This window comes from Myxocyprinus asiaticus, chromosome 48, assembly GCF_019703515.2.
Source record: "Myxocyprinus asiaticus isolate MX2 ecotype Aquarium Trade chromosome 48, UBuf_Myxa_2, whole genome shotgun sequence".
NCBI lineage: Eukaryota > Metazoa > Chordata > Actinopteri > Cypriniformes > Catostomidae > Myxocyprinus > Myxocyprinus asiaticus.
This window is the reverse complement of record NC_059391.1, coordinates 468,221-488,351: the sequence shown is the minus strand read 5'-3', so window position 1 is coordinate 488,351 and position 20,131 is coordinate 468,221. Positions and strand designations below refer to the sequence as shown.

General features: G+C 43.9%; 1 protein-coding gene across 6 annotated transcripts in view; it reads left to right on the top strand.

Annotated features, from left to right (window-relative positions):
• LOC127437238 (excitatory amino acid transporter 2-like) overlaps window positions 1–18,502 on the top strand; it is a 105,692-nt gene extending 87,190 nt beyond the window's left edge. For all 6 annotated transcript variants that reach the window (XM_051692052.1, XM_051692055.1, XM_051692057.1 and 3 more), the window contains one exon: window positions 14,129–18,502. In XM_051692052.1, coding sequence (XP_051548012.1) covers window positions 14,129–14,203 — 75 coding nt within the window. In that variant the 3' untranslated portion in view covers window positions 14,204–18,502. The remainder of the gene's footprint in view (window positions 1–14,128) is intronic.
• The last annotated feature ends 1,629 nt before the right edge of the window (window positions 18,503–20,131 follow it).

Here is a 20,131-nt window from a genome sequence, read left to right as displayed (position 1 = left end):
GTCCATAAAAACACCAGCCAGTTGGTTCACGCACGCTCTGATGACACGGCCCGGAATGCCGTCTGGACCCGTGGGTTTACGGATATTCACCCGTTGGAAGGATCGGGTTACATTCACTACAGAGATGGAGAATGAACTAGCCTCTGTAGCTTCGGCCGCGAGAGCTCTCTCTGCGAGGGCTGTGTTATTTCCCTCGAACCGTGCAGAAAAAGTATTTAGCTCATCCGGGAGAGAGGCAGCGGTGTTCATGGCAGAGTTTTTATTCCCTTTAAAGTCTGTGATGATATTAATTACCTGCCACATGCTTCTAGAGTTGGTGGTGTTAAACTGTCCTTCAATCTTGTTCCTGTACTGGCGTTTTGCTGCTCTGGTTTTTCGGAGGGCATAACTGGCTTGTTTATGCTCCTCCGTGTTCCCGGAATTAAAAGCAGAGGTCCGCACATTAGGTGCCGTGCGAACATCGCTATTATTCCAAGGTTTCTGGTTCGGGTAGATCCGTATTGTTTTGGACAGAACAACATCCTCTATGCACTTTCTGATGAAACACGTTATGCTATCAGCCTAAACCTCGATGTCGTCATCAGAGGCGGACCGGAACATCTCCCAGTCCGCGTGATCAAAACAGTCCTGTTGCATAGAGTCTGATTGGTCCGACCAACACTGGATCGTTCTGAGGGTGGGTGCTCCCTGTTTCAGTTTCTGCCTGTAAGTGGGCAGAAGCAGAATGGAAGAGTGGTCCGATTTGCCAAATGGTGGGCGGGGGAGGGATTTGTAGCCATCCCTGAAGGGATTTGGGCTTTAAACCAACAACTTCAACATTAAAGGCCTGTCCACACCAAATCCGTGACAATTTTGCAAGACGAACCTCTTACAGAAGGTCTATTCACTCCGAGTCGATAAAAAATGAAACTAAAAACTATTTCCACCATGGAAAAGAATGTCTTGGTTACTATTGTAACCTCCGTTCCATGGTGGAGGGAACGAGCCGTTGTGTTGATGTAGTTTTAAACACCTCTGATCTTTGAGAAAAGGCCAATGGGAATTGGTGAGTGGAATTTGTATGCCACTCCCCCAGACATACGGGTATAAAAGGAGTTGGCTCGCAACCACTCATTCCGGTTTTGCACTGAGGAGCCGAGACAGGGTCCCGGCCATTTCAGAGGGTAGTTCAGTGTTGTGACAAGAGGGACACAAGGAAGATGCGGGTTTACCAACGGGGAAACCGTACCGCTGAAGAGACATCACACGGGATTACTCAAGGTCAACCAGCACATGTGGAGCACCTACCCCAGTACAGGGCCTACTAGCACACGTACTGGGCCGGCATAGAATTTCTCCACAGAATTCACCTGCTACAGGGCTAAGGAGGAAGGACATCCAGGGTCCACAGTCTCATGAACTTGGCTGGGGGGAAAAGTGCACGTCTTCCCCTCCAGGAGTGTAAAGGTGCTGTATGCAAATGGTACACCCGGCCAGTTGCCCCACATACTTACCTGTTCGTATCTGACAACACACGGGACGAAACCGGCTCAACCCGGAGATTGTAGAATCTCACGAAGTTATTGGGTGTTGCCCAGCCTGCTGCTCTACAGATATCTGCTAAAGAGGCATCAGGGCTCAGGAGGCTGCCACACTCCTGGTGGAGTGTGCTCGAAGCCCCAAGGGGGGTGGCACATCCTGGGCCTGGTATGCCAAAGCAATGGTGTCAACAACCCAGTGGGCAATCCTCTGTTTGGAGATAGCCCTCCCTTTCCACTGTCCTCCGAAGCAGACAAAGAGCTCCTCAAAGCATCTAAAGCTCTGCGTGCGATCCAAGTAGATGCGCAAAGCATGCACTGGTCAACCCGCTCCTCGTACTCCCTGACCTTGCACAAGGTCTGTGCAAGCAGGCTCACTGGGGGAAATGCATACTTGCGCAGCCCCAGGGGCCAGCAGTGTGCCAGCGCGTCTGTGCAGAGGGGAGCCTCAGTCAGGGCATACCAGAGCGGGCAGTGGGAGGATTCCCGGGAAGCGAACAGGTCTACAAGTGGCAAGTCAGCCAGTCCTCCGCGTCCGACTGGATCGGCCCGCTCTCCGATGCTGCAATCAAGAGCTCATCCTGATCCTGAGCCCCGAATGAGACATCAAACTCGCCGTGGGGTGAGTCGCCTATCTCATCCCAAAACTCGACCGGGGCAAAGGAGCGTTCTGGGGAATGGGAGGTCCGTGGGGGATTACCCGGCGGAACCACTCTCATTGGGGTCCCCAAATCGCCCCCAGTGCTAACCGACACAGCCTCATACCCGTAGATAGAAAGACCGGAGCGGGGAGCAGCTGGAGTGGCTTTCCCTCTGAAGAAGGAAAGTGCGACCGCAATGTTGCCATGGTCATGTTCTTGCAGTGAGAACATGATCCATCCACGAATGATTGTGGCCGTCAGAGGCAGAGAGGTAGCAACCTCAACCAGGAACTAAACAGAAACTTTAAAAAGACGCTCTCCGTCAGTGCCACTCTTTTAGAGAAAATATACTCTTTTATTGCATGAAAATATACTCTTTTAGGCTGTCGAAGCACCCAGGGGCGTTCTCTGCACTCAATCTGTGCACGAGGGGGAGAAACCTCTGTAATGCGTCATAAAACCAACAGCATTCAGAGGTGAATGGACCGGCAGTGGAATTCAGCTCTCTGTGAATCAACCGCTCGGCTTTGAAGAAAAAATCTGAATGAGTGGTTGTGAGCCAGCTCCTTTTATACCCGTATGTCCAGGGGAGTGGCATACAAATGCCACTCCCCAATTCCCACTGGCCTTTTCTCAAAGATTAGAGGTGTTTGGGGCTCCCAAGAGCAACCCCTAGTGTCACTACATGGACACAACATCGAGTGAGTGACAGATAGGGAACAGTTTTGGAGTTTCCACATTGGAGAGGACATACTGTTGAAAATGGCAGAGGAGATTGAGGTTTCTATAGTGAATGACTCTTGCACACCAGCTACCGCAAAATAGGGAGGAAAACCCCCACTCGGACGGCTATTTTTCCACAGAGAATATAGGATGTATTTGACCAAAATGGCATTATTTTCAGAAAGCTGACTAACACACTACAGCAGTTCTGTTTCACAGTAGCAACAAAGTCAGGTAATCGCACATGCTTTCTCTCTCTCTCTCTCTCTCTCTCTCACACACACACACACACACACACACACATACATCCTTGTTTCTCCAATAACTTGTTAGAAACAGTCCAAGCCGTGATACTAGTGTGTCTAAAGTAACGTTTCTGAGAGGCTTGGACGCATCATTTGGTTTGAACAGCAGATTCTGATCCGTTGCTTAAGAAAGTAGTTCCATCCACAAATGCACAAATCCATGCAAACTTGTTCAATGAATTATACATAAGCACTGCTATTATTACCTATGTGGTACCTGATGTAGGGCCATATCGCACTCTTGCTCATGTGATATTGCTTAATTAACAGCTGTGTTTACATTAATATTACATCGACGGCAGATCTGATCGCTTCAAGAAGGGCATTTTGACCAAGAAGCACATTTGACTGTTTACACGCACAGCTGCATTCACAGCAGGACACGAGCGCTCACACACAGACACACACGTGAGCATTTGAAAGCAGCTGGCTGTACTCAAACAGCAGGTGGATACAGATTTGAGTCAGTACTTGGTACTGCCGGTACTTTTAACATTGGTTGCAATTACAATATTGAACTGAGCGGAGATTCCGCAGCACCCCTAGCCAGTCGTGGCGGCATCCCATTGTGTGTTCCCACTCTGTTGCTAAAGCAATGAAGTCTATTATCACCGTCTATAGGCATCTTCATGTTACGGTCATGGTGGGTTTAAAGGTTTAAAAACATAATGCAACAAAATTGTTAACAATATATTTTTCAGTATTATTTTTACTTTATTTTAGTTAGTTCCATGAAAATGTATTTCAATTTAGTTTCAGTTTTTCCAGTTGTGTTATTTTGTGTTTTTATTGTAGTTTAATGTTTTTTTACATTTAGTTTTCGTCTTTGTTTTCATTTTAGTTTACAATAATAACCTTGGTCGCACGTAATGAATAAGCGTGCTTTGCTCCACACAATCAGTTTCTGTGTTAAGATGTGCAGTCTTGTCGAGCGTGTACCTCCTAAAAAATATATATTAATATATATATGCCAATTTTAGCCATAGAAAGTGGGGGAAAAAAATGCCCTAACCCCGCCCCCACCGTAATCGAAGCCTGTAAGGCTGAGTAGCCTGCCAGGAACAACTCGGAGCAACTTTCTCCTATCTTTTCAGAAGTTTCAGAAAGTAAAAAAAAAAAATTATTATAGTGTAACTGGGTTCACAAGATGGGCAAAGAGGAAGCTGCATAATAGTCAACATAACTTTAATGACATAAAGTTAAACAACATAAACACACAGACACACACACAGCGGCCACATGTGTTTCTCTCTCTCTCGAACTGGTGCCTCTGGCTAGTCTTTATCCCCCTCCCGACTGATTAGGAAAATTCAGTGCCGGGCGTGCGTCCTCCCGGCCCGGCCACGCCCTCCTCCTTTTCACACTCCTCCACTTCTTGTGAAACACGGCTATGAATGACGCCCCAGAATCGGCCCAAGTACACTGGCCCTCCTCAAGTAAGTGTACCCTAAAAGAGAGACAGATTGACAGAAAGAGAGAGATAAGAGGGGGCACAGACAGTGACACATATGGTTAGTTAGTCAGATAGATCTCAGAAATCTCAGACTGAAGACATAAATGGTAACTCTGGTAAATGGTAACAACATTTGGAACATACCTTAGAAAGAATTTGCTTGCTTTAGGGTCTGCTCTCTTCTTCCCCCATCTCTGTCAGATGCAAGCTGCAACCATCTTTTTATTAACTTTTCAATGTCTCCGTCCGATGCACTGGCAGTATTTGCATTTCTTTGCAAATTCTTAAAAAAAGAAAGAAAGAAAAAGAATTGATCAATCAGGTGAATATGGCACAAGTTTTCCTGTTCAAACATGAAGCTGGTTATCCTAACTTAGCATAAAGACTGGAAAAGATGGGGGAAAACTAGCACTTTACGGGGTTATATAGTCGTTTGAGAAAGTATTCAGACCCCTTCACTTTTTGCAGACTTTATTGTGGTGTAGATTTAATTTTAAATGAATACAACTGACATATTTTATAGTTTCAAAATGACAAAAAAGAAAAAGGCTTATAACAACACACTGCATGGTCAGTACTTTGGCAAGTATCACAGGCTGTAAATGGATACAGCTTACAGCTATTTAAGTAATCAAGTATTCTACCGATTATTATATTGATTAACCGAGTAATCTTAAAATAAATACTTTTACTTTATTAAAGAGCTGTGTATATTGTTAGAATTTTATCTTTATTTTATTGATATGCCTTATATGGTTCTTTATAGATACTCTTATAGGGTTTTTTTTTTATTACTAAATTGTTTTTATTATTATTATTATTTAAAAATGTATTATTTTTCACTGCACAAAGTTAACCATCTCCTGGTTCCAGCTTCATATCTAGCATATAGGCATGACAGTGTTATCATTCTTCTCATCTAACTCTCGGCAAGAAAGCGTAAATGTGTTTCCTTTAATGATGAATGCTGATCTGTCACCCCCCAGCACTCAACCTAAACTGGTTCGGGTCTGTATGGCCATATCTCACCCAAAATGAGGCCAGCACATATGGTCCATAGTCGGGCCGAATGTGGCTAAATGTGCCGTGTCTCAGCCCAAATCGGGCCAAATCCGCACATCCAAAGCCTAGCCAAATCTGGCAACCATTACTGGGCCAGAGCTGGCTCACTTCTGGTGAGCTGCTGCCAGAACACAGCTGAGTGAGCCAACACTCAGCTGCAATTGGCCCGATTGCGCTGGCTACCTGGGCAGGCATGCCGTCACCTGGTCCTCAGCCACACCTCCGCCCCCTGGCGTTGACAGCCGCTCCTCCCCTGGCAGACGGCAGCGAGTCCTCCGACCCCTGGCAGGCGGTAATGGCTCCTCCGCTTCCTGGCAGACAGCAGCGGTTCCTCTGGCTCCCAGCAGCGACTCCTCCATCCCCTGGTGGACGGCAGTGACGAGGACTACACGACAGCGCATCCCTCCTCCTTCCTGTGTTTCGGCACCAATGTAATGGGGTTCATAAGATAGGCAAGGAAGAGCCGGGAACCAGCAGAACAGTCAACATAACTTTAATGACATAAATAAAGTTAAACAACATAGACACACACACAGCAGCCGCGTGTGTCTCTCTCTCGAACTGGCACCTCTGGCTCGTCTTTACCCCCCTCCCGGCTGATTAGGACAATTCAGTGCCGGGCATGCGTTCTCACGGCCCAGCCATGCCCTCATCCTCATCACGAAAAGATTCTGCATTAATTGCTATTTTTTTTGGGGGGGGGGGGGGGTGTTAAACAAAAACTAATTGCAGAAATTAACGTTTTAAAAATTCCCAACACAAATTTATATATACAATATATATATATATTAGGGCTGGGAAGTTTAACTGCACATCCTCATGCAGAAACTGATTGTGGTGCATTCGTATTGCGTGAGCGAATATGAACGCATTCGACACATACCCACTACAGCTGCTTTATGATACTCTTTTAATACAGTCAGTTTGTGGCCAGCGCATGTTCCGACGATGCGCACAGACGAGGACCACGTCCGCGGCTCGAGAAAATCTGGGCCGCACGCAATCAGGACCGTGCGGACTGTGCTGATGAAGAAATTTGCATCACGCATACTGTGTGCGGAACAAGCATACTGTGTGCTTTCACAACGCGAACAACCGAAGTATACTTAGAATGACCTGGCCGTTCAGCTGAACTGACGGCAGAGAAAATAATAGCTTTGAGATTTAAACTTCAGCCAATTTAATTCAGCATTCAGTATATTTTATTTCTGTATGTATAGTGTCTAATAATGCATTGGAAATGTACACTTAAAGGTGCACTCAGTAACTTTTGTCTTTGTGTCGTCTTGGACTTACACTGACACCTAGCGGCTTGGATATAGCATAATTTAAAATCAATAGTTTTCAGTTTCAGATGTCATTGTAGAAATGTAGTATTCACAGTCACCCATGATTACTTTAATCAATGAGTGAAAGTGTCAAATAACAGGATGGTCACTGAGATTTAGCAAGCAGTATTCGGCTGGTCATGTGATTCTAAAATGGCAGCCCTCATGTGCAGACCCTCTTCATGTAGAATAAAACATCTGATGGAGGGAACGAGACGTTGTGTCAATGTAGTGACACTAGGGGTCGCCCTTGGGAGCCCGAAACACCTCTGATTTTGAGAAAAGGCCAATGGGAATTGGCGAGTGGGATTTGCATGCCACTCCCCCGGGCATACGGGTATAAAAGGAGCTGGCTTGCAACCACTCATTCAGGTTTTGTGCTGAGGAGCCGAGACAAGGTCCCAGCCATTTCAGTGAGTAGTTCAGTGTTGTGGCAGAACGTACACAACGTCTCGTTCCCTCCATCAGGGAACGGAGATTACGAAAGTAACCAAGATGTTCCCTATCTGTCACTCACTTGACGTTGTGTCAATGTAGTGACACTAGGGGTCCCTATACAAAATACCACAACTAGCTGAACTGTGTTACGTGAACTGGTGGTGCAAGACAGGCAGACCATTGTGTGCCTCATAGCCAGCGCACCCGGCCGTTACGTAACCTCCTCCTCTTACGAGCGTCATACTGTCCCCTGCACCTCGGGGACAAGTCGACTGCCCAAAAAATGGGGACCGGCTGACCCAGCCACGGCCTCTTCTCTTTCTTCTCCCCAAAAGGAAAAATCATTCAGCTGGGGGCCATATAATGGCCACGTCGGGGGGGTGTCACTCCCAAGGGGGAGATATCGTGAAGACCACAGGAAACTGTGTGGAAATTCATGTGGAGAAGTCCCTGTGGTAGGTCCTACCCAGGGGGGAGGAGCCCTACAAACATGGTGACCGGGGGCAGAGGGGCTTCTGCCCAAGGAAGACGCAGGTTCACCAACAGGGGAACCGTCTCGCAGAAGATACATCACACAGGGTTACATATGGGCAACCAGCGCATGTGCAGCACCTACCCCAGTACAGGGCCAAGTTAGCACAAGTACTGGGCTGACAATGAGTTTCTCCGCAAACTCGCCTCCACAGGGCTATGGAGGAAGGACATCCAGGGTCCATGGTTTCGTGAACACGACTGGGGGTAAAAAGTGCATGTCTTCGCCTCTGGGAGGGGAAAGGCGCTATATGCAAGCGGTACACCTGCCCAGCTGTCCTGCAACTTACCTGCTCGTACCTGACAACTCACGGGATGAGACCGGCTCAACCCGGAGATTGTAGACCCTCGCGAAGGTGTTGGGTGTTGCCCAGCCTGCTGCTCTGCAGATGTCTGCTAAAGAAGTGCCATTGTTCAGAGCCCAGGAGGCTGCCACACTCCTAGTAGTGTGTGCTCATAGCCCCAAGGGGGGCGGCACATCCTGGGCATGATATGCCAAAGCGACGGCGTCAATGACCCAGTGGGCGATCCTCCATTTGGAGACAGCGCTCCCTTTCCGCTGTCCTCCAAAGCATACATAGAGCTGCTCAGAGCATCTAAAGCTCTGCGTGCGATCCAAATAGATGCGCAAAGCACGCACCGGACACAGCAACGACAAGGCTGGGTCTGCCTCCTCCTGGGGCGGCACTTGCAGGTTCACCACCTGATCCCAAAATGGGGTCATGGGAATCTTGGGCACATAGCCTGGTCGGAGTCTCAGTACCACGTGAGAGTATCCCGGACTGAACTCCAGGCACATGTCGCCGACAGAGAACGCCTGCAGGTCCCCTACCCTCTTGATGGAAGTGAGCGCATTAAGGAGGGCAGTCTTCAAGGAGAGTGCCTTTAGCTCAACTGACTCCAGGGGCTCAAATGGAGGCGTTCGCCTTCAGATAGTTCAGCACCAACTGCGTACGCTCGCTCATGAGGTGTGCCACCATAGAGACTGAGTCTAACTCCATGCCGAGAAAAGAGATGCTCTGAACCGGGGAGAGCTTGCTCTTTTCCAATTGACCCGAAGCCCCAGCCGGCTGAGGTGGCTGAGCACCATGTCCCTGTGCGCACACAACAAATCCTGAGAGTGAGCTAGAAATAGCCAATCATCGAGATAGTTGAGGATGCGGACGCCCACTTCCCTTAGCAGGGCAAGGGCTGCTTCTGCGACGTTTGTGAAGGCGCAAGGTGACAGGGACAGACCGAAGGGGAGGACCTTGTACTGGTACACACGGCCCTCGAAAGCAAACCGCAGGAAGGGTCTGTGTCGAGGTAAAACCGAGACGTGGAAGTACGCATCCTCCAGGCCTACCGCCACAAACCAATCTTGATGCCGGACGCTAAAATGCGTTTTTGCGTCAGCATCTTGAACGGGAGTCTGTGCAAGGCCCAGTTCAGTACTCGCAGGTCCAAGATTGGCCGAAACCCACCACCTGTCTTTGGTACGATGAAGTAGGGGCTGTAAAACCCCTTCTTCATCTCGGCAGGAGGGACAGGCTCTATCTGCACATGCAAGGCAGCGGCGTTCTTGCCCATCACCGAGGTGAAGCGGATGCCGTTGAACCTGGAGAACTGAATCGCGTAGCCGAGTCGGACGGTCCTGGTCAGCCACCGCAACGGGTTGGGGAGCGCAAGCCATGGCCCCAAACTCCAGGCGAGGGGGACCAAGGGAACAATCGCGTCGGACGTACCGGCGGTGGGGCCTTGCGGTGGGACGGAGCATGAGGCGCCATGTTGGGGGGGCTCGAGCCCCGAACTCGTGGCCATGCTGAGTCTGGGGACCTCGAAGCACTTACCTGGCTCCGTATACCCACCATAGGACCGGTCTGGGATGGGAGAAGAGGGAAATCGTCCTCGCAGCCTGTCGCAACCGTCCTGGTGTGGGTGCAATTGTGCCACAGCTGGGCACGTGGGGGCAGGAGGCCCGCCTCCAGAGTGCCATGCCTGCCAAAAAGGTGCGGTGCCCGGCGGTCATGATAACAACGCCTGTGGACACCGAATGTGTGACCCAGGAAATGAGGAAACCGCTCTTTTCTTGAAAATGTGGGTACCGCAGCCCTTTGGGCATGTGGCGAAATCATAAGAAAAGGAAAACAAGGATTATATGGAGTGGTCTCTTTACCAGCTCTAGGTCTGTAGCGGGTCTCCGTCTCCCTGAGTCACCCATCTCAGGGGTGCTTCAAAGCCTTCCTCGGGTTCTTAGCGGCGGGTTGTGAGATGGTTAGTGTCTGCTTCCTGCGGGTGGCTCCACACCCATTAGACACATTTTTACAGGTTTTAATCTTTAATACAGGTATATGTATACATGCCATAAAATCAGTGGACATGTAATTATAATTTAGGCAAAATTGTCTGCCATTTTCCAGTAGACTTATTTTTAATAATAGGATTAAATGGGCAGATTCAATTCATATCAAACTTTATTGGCAAGAGAAACTTAAAGCTCATATCAAACTCCACACCGGGGCCGGCCTCCTGGGGCGGGCTGCGACGGAGCCGGTGTTGCTGCCACAGGGGGATGCACTTGACGACGAGCAGACGGGGTGCGGGATCTTGATCCGTGCTGCAGCAGGATGTGCTGGACAGCCTCTTTCTGCTACTTAACCGTCGAGAACTGCTGAGAAAAGTCCTCTACGGTGTTGCCGAATAGGCCAACCTGGGAGATGGGGGCGTCAAGAAATCGTACCTTGTCAGCCTCCTTCATCTCGACCAGGTTGAGCCAAAGGTGGTGCTCCTGGACCACCAGGGTGGACATCGCCTGCCCGAGAGACCGCGGCATGACCTTCTTCTCCCGGAGGACGAGATCGGTCAGAATTACCCTCGTGCGGTTCTCTCAGCACCTTGGCTTGGTGCACTTGCAGGAGAGCCATGGCTTGCTGGATGGAGGCAGCCTGTCCAGTGACGACATAAGCCTACAGGCCCTGGACAGGAGTCTCGGACGGTTCCGCCAGGTGACGGCGTTTTGCGGGCACAAATGCACCACAACCGGCTTATCCACCTGGGGAATCGCCGAGTACCCCCTGGCAGCCCCACCGTCGAGGGTACTGAGAGAGGAAGAACCCATAAATTGGGTCCGGGCAGTGAAAGGTGCCCGCCACGATCTCATGAGCTCATCATGCACCTCCAGGAAGAAAGGAACCAGTATGGGGCACGCCCGTGAGCAGCGCTCTGGGCCCAGGAACCAATCGTTGAGCCGCGAGGGTTCAGTGGGGAGTGGAGGGTTCCACCCGAAGGTGGTAGCCCAGCCGAGTCCTCAGCATCAGACTGGATGAGCCCACTCTCCGATGCTGCGATCGACAGCTCATCCTCTTCATGAGCCCCGAATGAGACCGCGAACTCACCCTTAGACGAGCCGGCGGTCTCATCCCAGAACTCGACTGGGGCAAACGAGTGTGCTGGGGAATAGGAGGTCCGTAGGGGCATACCCAGCGGAGCGGCTCCCATTGGGGTCCCCAAATCGCCCCCAGTGCTAATCGACGTGGCCTCTAACCCGAAGGTAGAAGGACCGTGGCGGGGAGGCGCTGGGGTGGCTTTCCCTCTGAGGAAGGAAAGCCGCAACCGCAACGTTGCCATGGTCATGTTCTCGCAGTGAGGACATGACCCGTCCACGAACGCTGTCTCCACGTGGGCAGCGCCCAAGCACGTAAGACCTGCTGGGGTGGCCGTCGGAAGCGGAGAGGTAACAATCGCAACCAGGAATTATACACTAACGGAAAGGCATCTTTAAAAAGACGCTCTCCGTGAGTGCCACTCTTTTAGAAGGAAAATATACTCTTTTATTAGGAAGAATATACTCTTTTAGCTGCTGAAGCGCCCAGGGGCGTTCTCTGCACACCACCGGCGCAAGAGGGGGAGAAACCACTGTAATGCGCCGTAAATCCAACAGCTTTCGAGATGAATGGATTGGCGGAGGAATTCAGCTCGCTGAAATACAACCACTCTACTCCGAAGAAAAAATCTGAATGAGTGGTTGCAAGCCAGCTCCTTTTATACCCATATGTCTGGGGGAGTGGCATGCAAATCCCACTCACCAATTCCCATTGGCCTTTTCTCAAAGATCAGAGGTGTTTGAGGCTCCCAAGGGCGACCCCTAGTGTCACTACATTGACACAACTTCGAGTGAGTGACAGATAGGGAACAGCTTTTACAAGGTTACTGACATGACTGGAGTCTTCCTTTTAATGTGAGTGGTCATGATTTCCTACACATATTGCAAAATTACAATTCATGTCTTTAAGAGTTAAACTTTTTTAATGAGGAAAAAATTACTGAATGCAGCTTTAAGTTTCTCTTGCCAATAAAGTTTGATATGAATTGAATCTGCCCATTTAATCCTATTATTAAAAATAAGTCTACTGGAAAATGGCAGACAATTTTGCCTAAATTATAATTACATGTCCACTGATTTTATGGCATGTATACATATACCTGTATTAAAGATTAAAACCTGTAAAAATGTGTCTAATTAACTCTATCCGCAAAAAACAAACAAACAAAAAAACATTTTAACATGTACGTATTCAGTCATTTAATACATATGTACCAGAATTTAATTGTGATTAATAGTGATTAATCACAGAAAACTGTGCAATTAATTAGTTAAAAAATGTTAATCGATTCACAGCCCTAATATATATATATATATATATATATATATATATATATATATATATATATATATATATATATATATATATATACAGAGTGAGTGATTCAAGTTAATTAAGACTAAAGACAATTTTTGGTGAATCTTACCAAATTTACCGAGTTTATTTCTCTTCAAAATCAAAAGAAAAATACAATTCTATTACAATTCTATTAGTAGAGAGTGGCAAGTATTTACACTGATATTCAGTGTAACGAAATGTATTATTTAACAGCATTATTTTTTTATTTAGTATTCTGACATCACAAAATGTATATGCCCAAAAATTGCATGCCATTTTCATTTTCAAAACAAATATGTAAATAAATAAACATGTTTTTGAATAACTTCTTTCCATTATTGCACAATGATGCCTCCAAGCAACACACATACATTTATAATATTAAATTACTATTTTTCTAAACGTGTTTTTTTTTTTTTTTTTTTATTGACAAAAATGAATCAAATACTTTAAAAATAAAAACAAACAAACAAACACTGATTTAATAATGTGTGCCATAGAGGGCTAGACATTATAGTTTTAACAAATTTGTTGTGAAACCAGTGGTTCAACACATTCAGTTTTCTATGAGATTTGAGTTTAGGATTCTGTTTGTGTGTGATATAAAGTCTGCTCCTGTTACGCTGCTGTCTGTTTTGCTTGCATGCTCTGATGTTAATCCATAAATAAACAAAAACTAACCAGATTTATCTAAAAATGCAAACCATTGTAGAAGCTTTGCAAAATAACTACTCAAGTACCTTGTTATTGTTTATTGTAATGAAAACTTTGTTTTATAGCATAAAATAGATAAATCTGTGTATTTGTCATTGAATGTTCTCATGCAGGTAAAGCAGTTAAATAGTTTTAAATGTAATTTTGTATGTCATTACCAAATATGTTGTCAAGTGTGAAAACTTATCTTGGAGCACAGAATCGTAAATGGTAGCAATAACAGCATTAATCAAATATAATATGCAGCTTATAATAAGAATAATTCAACACCAGATGTGCACTTAATGTACATCTGGTGCTTGCAAGGCAACAATAGATTGGAGTTAAAGTTTTAAGTAAAATTCAGAAAAATAAATAAATAAATAAATAAAAAGACAGGGAGAAAGAGGCCTACCAGATATCAAATGCTGAAGCAAACAGACCATTATGACAACATCACCAGCAGTTTGATTTTGAATGCTGTACAATTTCACAATATCATTCGAAGTGAGATTTTGGAACTGGAACCTTGCAAGCTCTGTTATTGTCTAAATATTTTCTACAATTGTCTTCTGAAAGGAGTCATCTTTTAGGATAATTTCTGTTCAAAGAAAAGGAAAATTAGCATGTAACTGTTAACAACATTGTTAAAAGACTCTGGATTCTTTGCTCCAAACCATACAGGAATTACATGTATTGTTGAACATGCACTCAGATTTTGTTGATAAATGTTTCAGGTAATCTTGGCAGCCACAAACGGTTCAATTGCGGAGTATACACATGTTGAGGAAGAACCGAGGAAAAACAATTAATGCAAGCACACAGACCTCCAGCACCCAAAAAGAGAAGAAAACAGACCTACACAATGCACAAATGATGGGTTTTGCAGTTTTTATTTTACTTTATTTTTTTATCCCTTTTCTAACATGTTTAACAATATCTTCAGGTTGTCTGATGTAACAAGAATATGAGGCCAAAAGCTCACACATGCAGCTGACATGATAATATGAGGCAGTTACGTAAATTATTCATGATGCTAATATATGTAAATATTTATATGAAATTCCAAATCTATGTATGTTGAGGAGTGGTTTTCATAAGGTAAGGGGAAAATTCACAGTTAACTCAGTTCACTGGATTTATTTCATGCAGTCATTACCCTACACATTACCCTACCAGCTGCTCTCGATATGAAAAACACAACAGAAAAAGCCCCATTCCTCTGCCTCTAGTTCCTTTTGACTCACACTGACAAATTAACTATACCTTGCACAACAACTCTTTGTCCGATCAAATCTTTTAAGCACTGCTCTCATAAGGGTAATGTGGTGTTGCTAGGATACAAAAGTAGGGACAGAGTCGACTGTAGATAGGTGGAACTTAAAGCACAAGTAGCACCTCCCCCTCTGCTGCTGCTTTATCACATCACTCAAAAGGGTGGGATTTTCTATTCTGTCAAGGAAAAGGATGATAAAATGTTGCTCATTATTTGCATGTTGCTGAGCCTGTGGCTCACATGCACAAAAGCAAAAGAACCTTTCAGCACATTATCAGTCTACTGTTTCATGTCTTTTCATGCCTCATTCAGATTTACTGAAATACACTTAAATTTGCAATGTGCGCCTTATTTTAAGTTCATGTAAAAGCACAAACTGTCTATTTTTGTTGTACAACCAAAACAAAGCCTGAGCATTTGTCAATCGAACAATGAACATAGAGTTGATGCCACCAGTGTGAAAAAAATCCAGAACACCATCTTTTTAAATTTTATTATTTTACACAGTGTTTTGTGGTAAATCTAGTTTGGCATCATTGGTGACTCAAAATGAGATGCATAAATCAATGCGTTCAGTAGTTCAGTAGGACCCATCATCCTTTGTTCCAGATACAAATTCAGTTTGTATAAGTATTCTGAATTTGATCTAAATTTACAGTTGAAGTCAAAAGTTTACATACACTTAGGCTGAAGTCATTAAACTCATTTTTTAATCACTCCACAGATTTAATATTAGCAAACTCTAGTTTTGGCAAGTCGTTTAGGACATCAATTTTGTGCATGACACAAGTAATTTTCAACTGTTTAGATTGTTTCACTTTTAATTGACTATATCACAATTCCAGTGGGACAGAAGTTAACATACACTAGTTATACGGTGCCTTTAAGCAGCTTGGAAAATTCCAAAAAATGATGTCAAGCCTTTAGACAATTAGCCAGTTAGCTTCTGATTGGAGGTGTACTGAATTGGAGGTGTACCTCTGGATGTATTTTAAGGCCTACCTTCAAACTCAGTGCCTCTTTGCTTGACATCATGGGAAAATCAAAAGAAATCAGCCAAATACCTTAGAAAAACAATTGTGGACCTCCACAAGTCTGGTTCTTCCTTGGGAGCAATTTCCAAATGCCTGAAGGTACCACTTTCATCTGTACAAACAATAGTACGCAAGTATAAACACCATGGGACCACGCAGCCATCATACTGCTCAGGAAGGAGATGCAATCTGTCTCCTAGAGATGAACGCAGTTTGGTGCGAAAAGTGCAGTTCAATCTCAGAACTACAGCAAAGGACCTTTTGAAGATGCTGGAGGAAACAGGTAGACAAGTATATATTGTATACTATATCCACAGTAAAATGAGTCTTATATCGACATAACCTGAAAGGCTGCTCAGCATGAAAGAAGCCACTGCTCCAAAACCGCCATAAAAAAGCCAGGCTACAGTTTGCAAGTGCACATGGGGACAAAGATCTTACTTTTTGGAGAAATGTCCTCTGGTCTAATGAAACAAAAATTTAACTGTTTGGCCATAATGACCATCGTTATATTTGCAGGAAAAAGGGTGAGGCTTGCAAGTTGAAGAACACCATCCCAACCGTGAAGCATGGGGGTGGCAGCATCATGTTGTGGGGGTGCTTTGCTGCAGGAGGGACTGGTGCATTTCACAAAATAGATGGCATCATGAGGAAGGAAAATTATGTGGATATATTGAAGCAACATCTAAAGACATCAGCCAGGAAGTTAAAGCTCGTTCGCAAATGGGTCTTCCAAATGGACAATGACCTCAAGCATACCTCCAAAGTTGTGGCAAAATGCAATCCGATAGAAAATTTGTGGGCACAGCTGAAAAAGCATGTGCGAGCAAGGAGGCCTACAAACCTGACTCAGTTACACCAGTTCTGTCTGAAGGAATGGGCCAAAATTCCAGCAACTTGTTATGAGAAGCATGTGAAAGGCTACGCAAAACGTTTGACCCAAGTTAAACAATTTAAAGGCAATGCTACCAAATACTATCAAAGTGTATGTAAACTTCTGACCCCCTGTGAATGTGATGAAAGAAATAAAATCTGAAATAAATCATTCTCTTTACTATTATTCTGACATTTCACAAGTAGTTATCCTAACTGAGCTAAGACAGGGAATGTTTTCTACGATTAAATGTCAGGAATTGTAAAAAAAAAAAAAAAAAAAAAAAAAGTTTAAATGTATTTGTCTAAAGTGTTAACTTCTGATTTCAACTGTAGGTTCTGACCAAAATCAATGTTTTCCTCCATAGAAGTATTACTCAGGCATATAAAATATATATGATTTTGTCAGGGATAAAACATTCTTAATGTAGGCAGATCGTTTGTATTATGGCCCTGTTAACATGCTGGAGAGAACTGTTTACCTGTTTTTACAATCTAAGTGGGTTTACATTTCATTTTTAAATACTGTACCTAATACCTTCATGTATTTTACTGCTCACGTCTCTCAAAATTTCTTGCATTATTTTTTGTCTACATCCCTTTTAAATGAGCTAAAGTTTTTCTTACCTCAAAGACAAATTGCCAAGGCTATTGTAATTTCCTCTTTTTAATAGCAGTTTTTGTTTGAAACTCTGAAAAATGACAAATAATATAAACATTGATCAAATCATAATAAAGAGGAGGATCTTACTGCTAAGCTGATCCAAAGCACTACCTCTGGATGTACCATCCACTTATCCCTCTCTGTACATGTGAGTGAATATCTGTCCCTTAAAATAGATGACAGTTTTTAGCCCCACCATGTTGCAAAAGTCTGATACATTCAACTCATTGTTATTTCCTGCCAAGACTGACCAATTCACATCCACATACCTCAGCCAATCAGTGGTCCAAATGCAAATCCTTTTAAATGGATTCAAGGATCTCTTTCCTTCCACACATATTTGATTACAGGATAATAAAATGGACAATTTTGTTGTTGTTGTTGTTTTAAACTACCTTGCCTTTTACAAAGCTTAACACAAATATTCATAAAAAATCTGTCCTTAATAGTTTTAATTGGTCACTATGAAGCTTTGCAAACTAAACAGTTCTTTGTTGTTTCAGTGTTATTTCTTTTGCCAAGAAAAGTAATGCCATATAAGCATGAATTCATTTCGCTACATTTACAATATAGTGAGTGGAATGAGAATGTGAGTTTTAGATGTTGTGAGTCTGTTGCTTTACAGATAAGGCAGATGTCTTGACATTCGAGATTGTTTGGTCATCTGGGTTGAGCGATGAGCCACTGTTGTGTTTTATTTCACTGTTGTTAGATGCATGGACATTCAATGTTTTTGCACCAGTTTCTTAAAAGCATGACATTAAAGTGCCTCCTTCGCACTTTGTGTACATATTGTAGGTAACATTTGTCTTATATTTTTCAGTTGTAGAAACATGGAGATAGTGTTTAAATGATTTGACAATTTAAATGGTGTTTATTTTTTTTTTTTTTGTAATCCGATAGAAATGTATATCTTTGTGTTGCATAAGATCATATACTATAGTAAAATGTCTAGAGCTGTAGTATATTGCCTGTTTTTAATTCTGACTAGCTGTAGCTTCCTCAGCAGTTGCATTTCCATTCTTGTATCTGATTTATGTTTAGAATGTTTTCCCCCCACATAAATTCATGTGGCATTAACATTTACATTGAATATCATACTATAAAATAAAAATAAAATATATTATATATATATATATTTGTAGACGTTTGCATTAGGTATGGCATTTCAAAGTAATTTTTGAAGATACTATACAATACACATAATTTTTGAACCTGATAGTCTGATATTTTACATACAGGTGCATCTCAATAAATTAGAATGTCGTGGAAAAGTTCATTTATTTCAGTAATTCAACTCAAATTGTGAAACTCGTGTATTAAATAAATTCAATGCACACAGACTGAAGTAGTTTAAGTCTTTGGTTCTTTTAATTGTGATGATTTTGGCTCACATTTAACAAAAACCCACCAATTCACTATCTCAAAAAATTAGAATACATCATAAGACCAATAAAAAAAAACATTTTTAGTGAATTGTTGGCCTTCTGGAAAGTATGTTCATTTACTGTATATGTACTCAATACTTGGTAGGGGCTCCTTTTGCTTTAATTACTGCCTCAATTCGGCATGGCATGGAGGTGATCAGTTTGTGGCACTGCTGAGGTGGTATGGAAGCCCAGGTTTCTTTGACAGTGGCCTTCAGCTCATCTGCATTTTTTGGTCTCTTGTTTCTCATTTTCCTCTTGACAATACCCCATAGATTCTCTATGGGGTTCAGGTCTGGTGAGTTTGCTGGCCAGTCAAGCACACCAACACCATGGTCATTTAACCAACTTTTGGTGCTTTTGGCAGTGTGGGCAGGTGCCAAATCCTGCTGGAAAATGAAATCAGCATCTTTAAAAAGCTGGTCAGCAGAAGGAAGCATGAAGTGCTCCAAAATTTCTTGGTAAACGGGTGCAGTGACTTTGGTTTTCAAAAAAACACAATGGACCAACACCAGCAGATGACATTGCACCCCAAATCATCACAGACTGTGGAAACTTAACACTGGACTTCAAGCAACTTGGGCTATGAGCTTCTCCACCCTTCCTCCAGACTCTAGGACCTTGGTTTCCAAATGAAATACAAAACTTGCTCTCATCTGAAAAGAGGACTTTGGACCACTGGGCAACAGTCCAGTTCTTCTTCTCCTTAGCCCAGGTAAGACGCCTCTGACGTTGTCTGTGGTTCAGGAGTGGTTTAACAAGAGGAATATGACAACTGTAGCCAAATTCCTTGACATGTCTGTGTGTGGTGGCTCTTGATGCCTTGACCCCAGCCTCAGTCCATTCCTTGTGAAGTTCACCCAAATTCTTGAATCGATTTTGCTTGACAATCCTCATAAGGCTGCGGTTCTCTCGGTTGTGCATCTTTTTCTTCCACACTTTTTCCTTCCACTCAACTTTCTGTTAACATGCTTGGATACAGCACTCTGTGAACAGCCAGCTTGAATGTTTGTGGCTTACCCTCCTTGTGAATGGTGTCAATGATTGTCTTCTGGACAACTGTCAGATCAGTAGTCTTCCCCATGATTGTGTAGCCTAGTGAACCAAACTGAGAGACCATTTTGAAGGCTCAGGAAACCTTTGCAGGTGTTTTGAGTTGATTATCTGATTGGCATGTCACCATATTCTAATTTTTTGAGATAGTGAATTGGTGGGTTTTTGTTAAATGTGAGCCAAAATCATCACAATTAAAAGAACCAAAGACTTAAACTACTTCAGTCTGTGTGCATTGAATTTATTTAATACACGAGTTTCACAATTTGAGTTGAATTAGTGAAATAAATGAACTTTTCCACGACATTCTAATTTGTTGAGATGCACCTGTACACTGGTGGCCAAAAGTTTGGAATAATGTACAGATTTTGCTGTTTCGGAAGGAAATTGGTACTTTCGTTCACCAAAGTGGC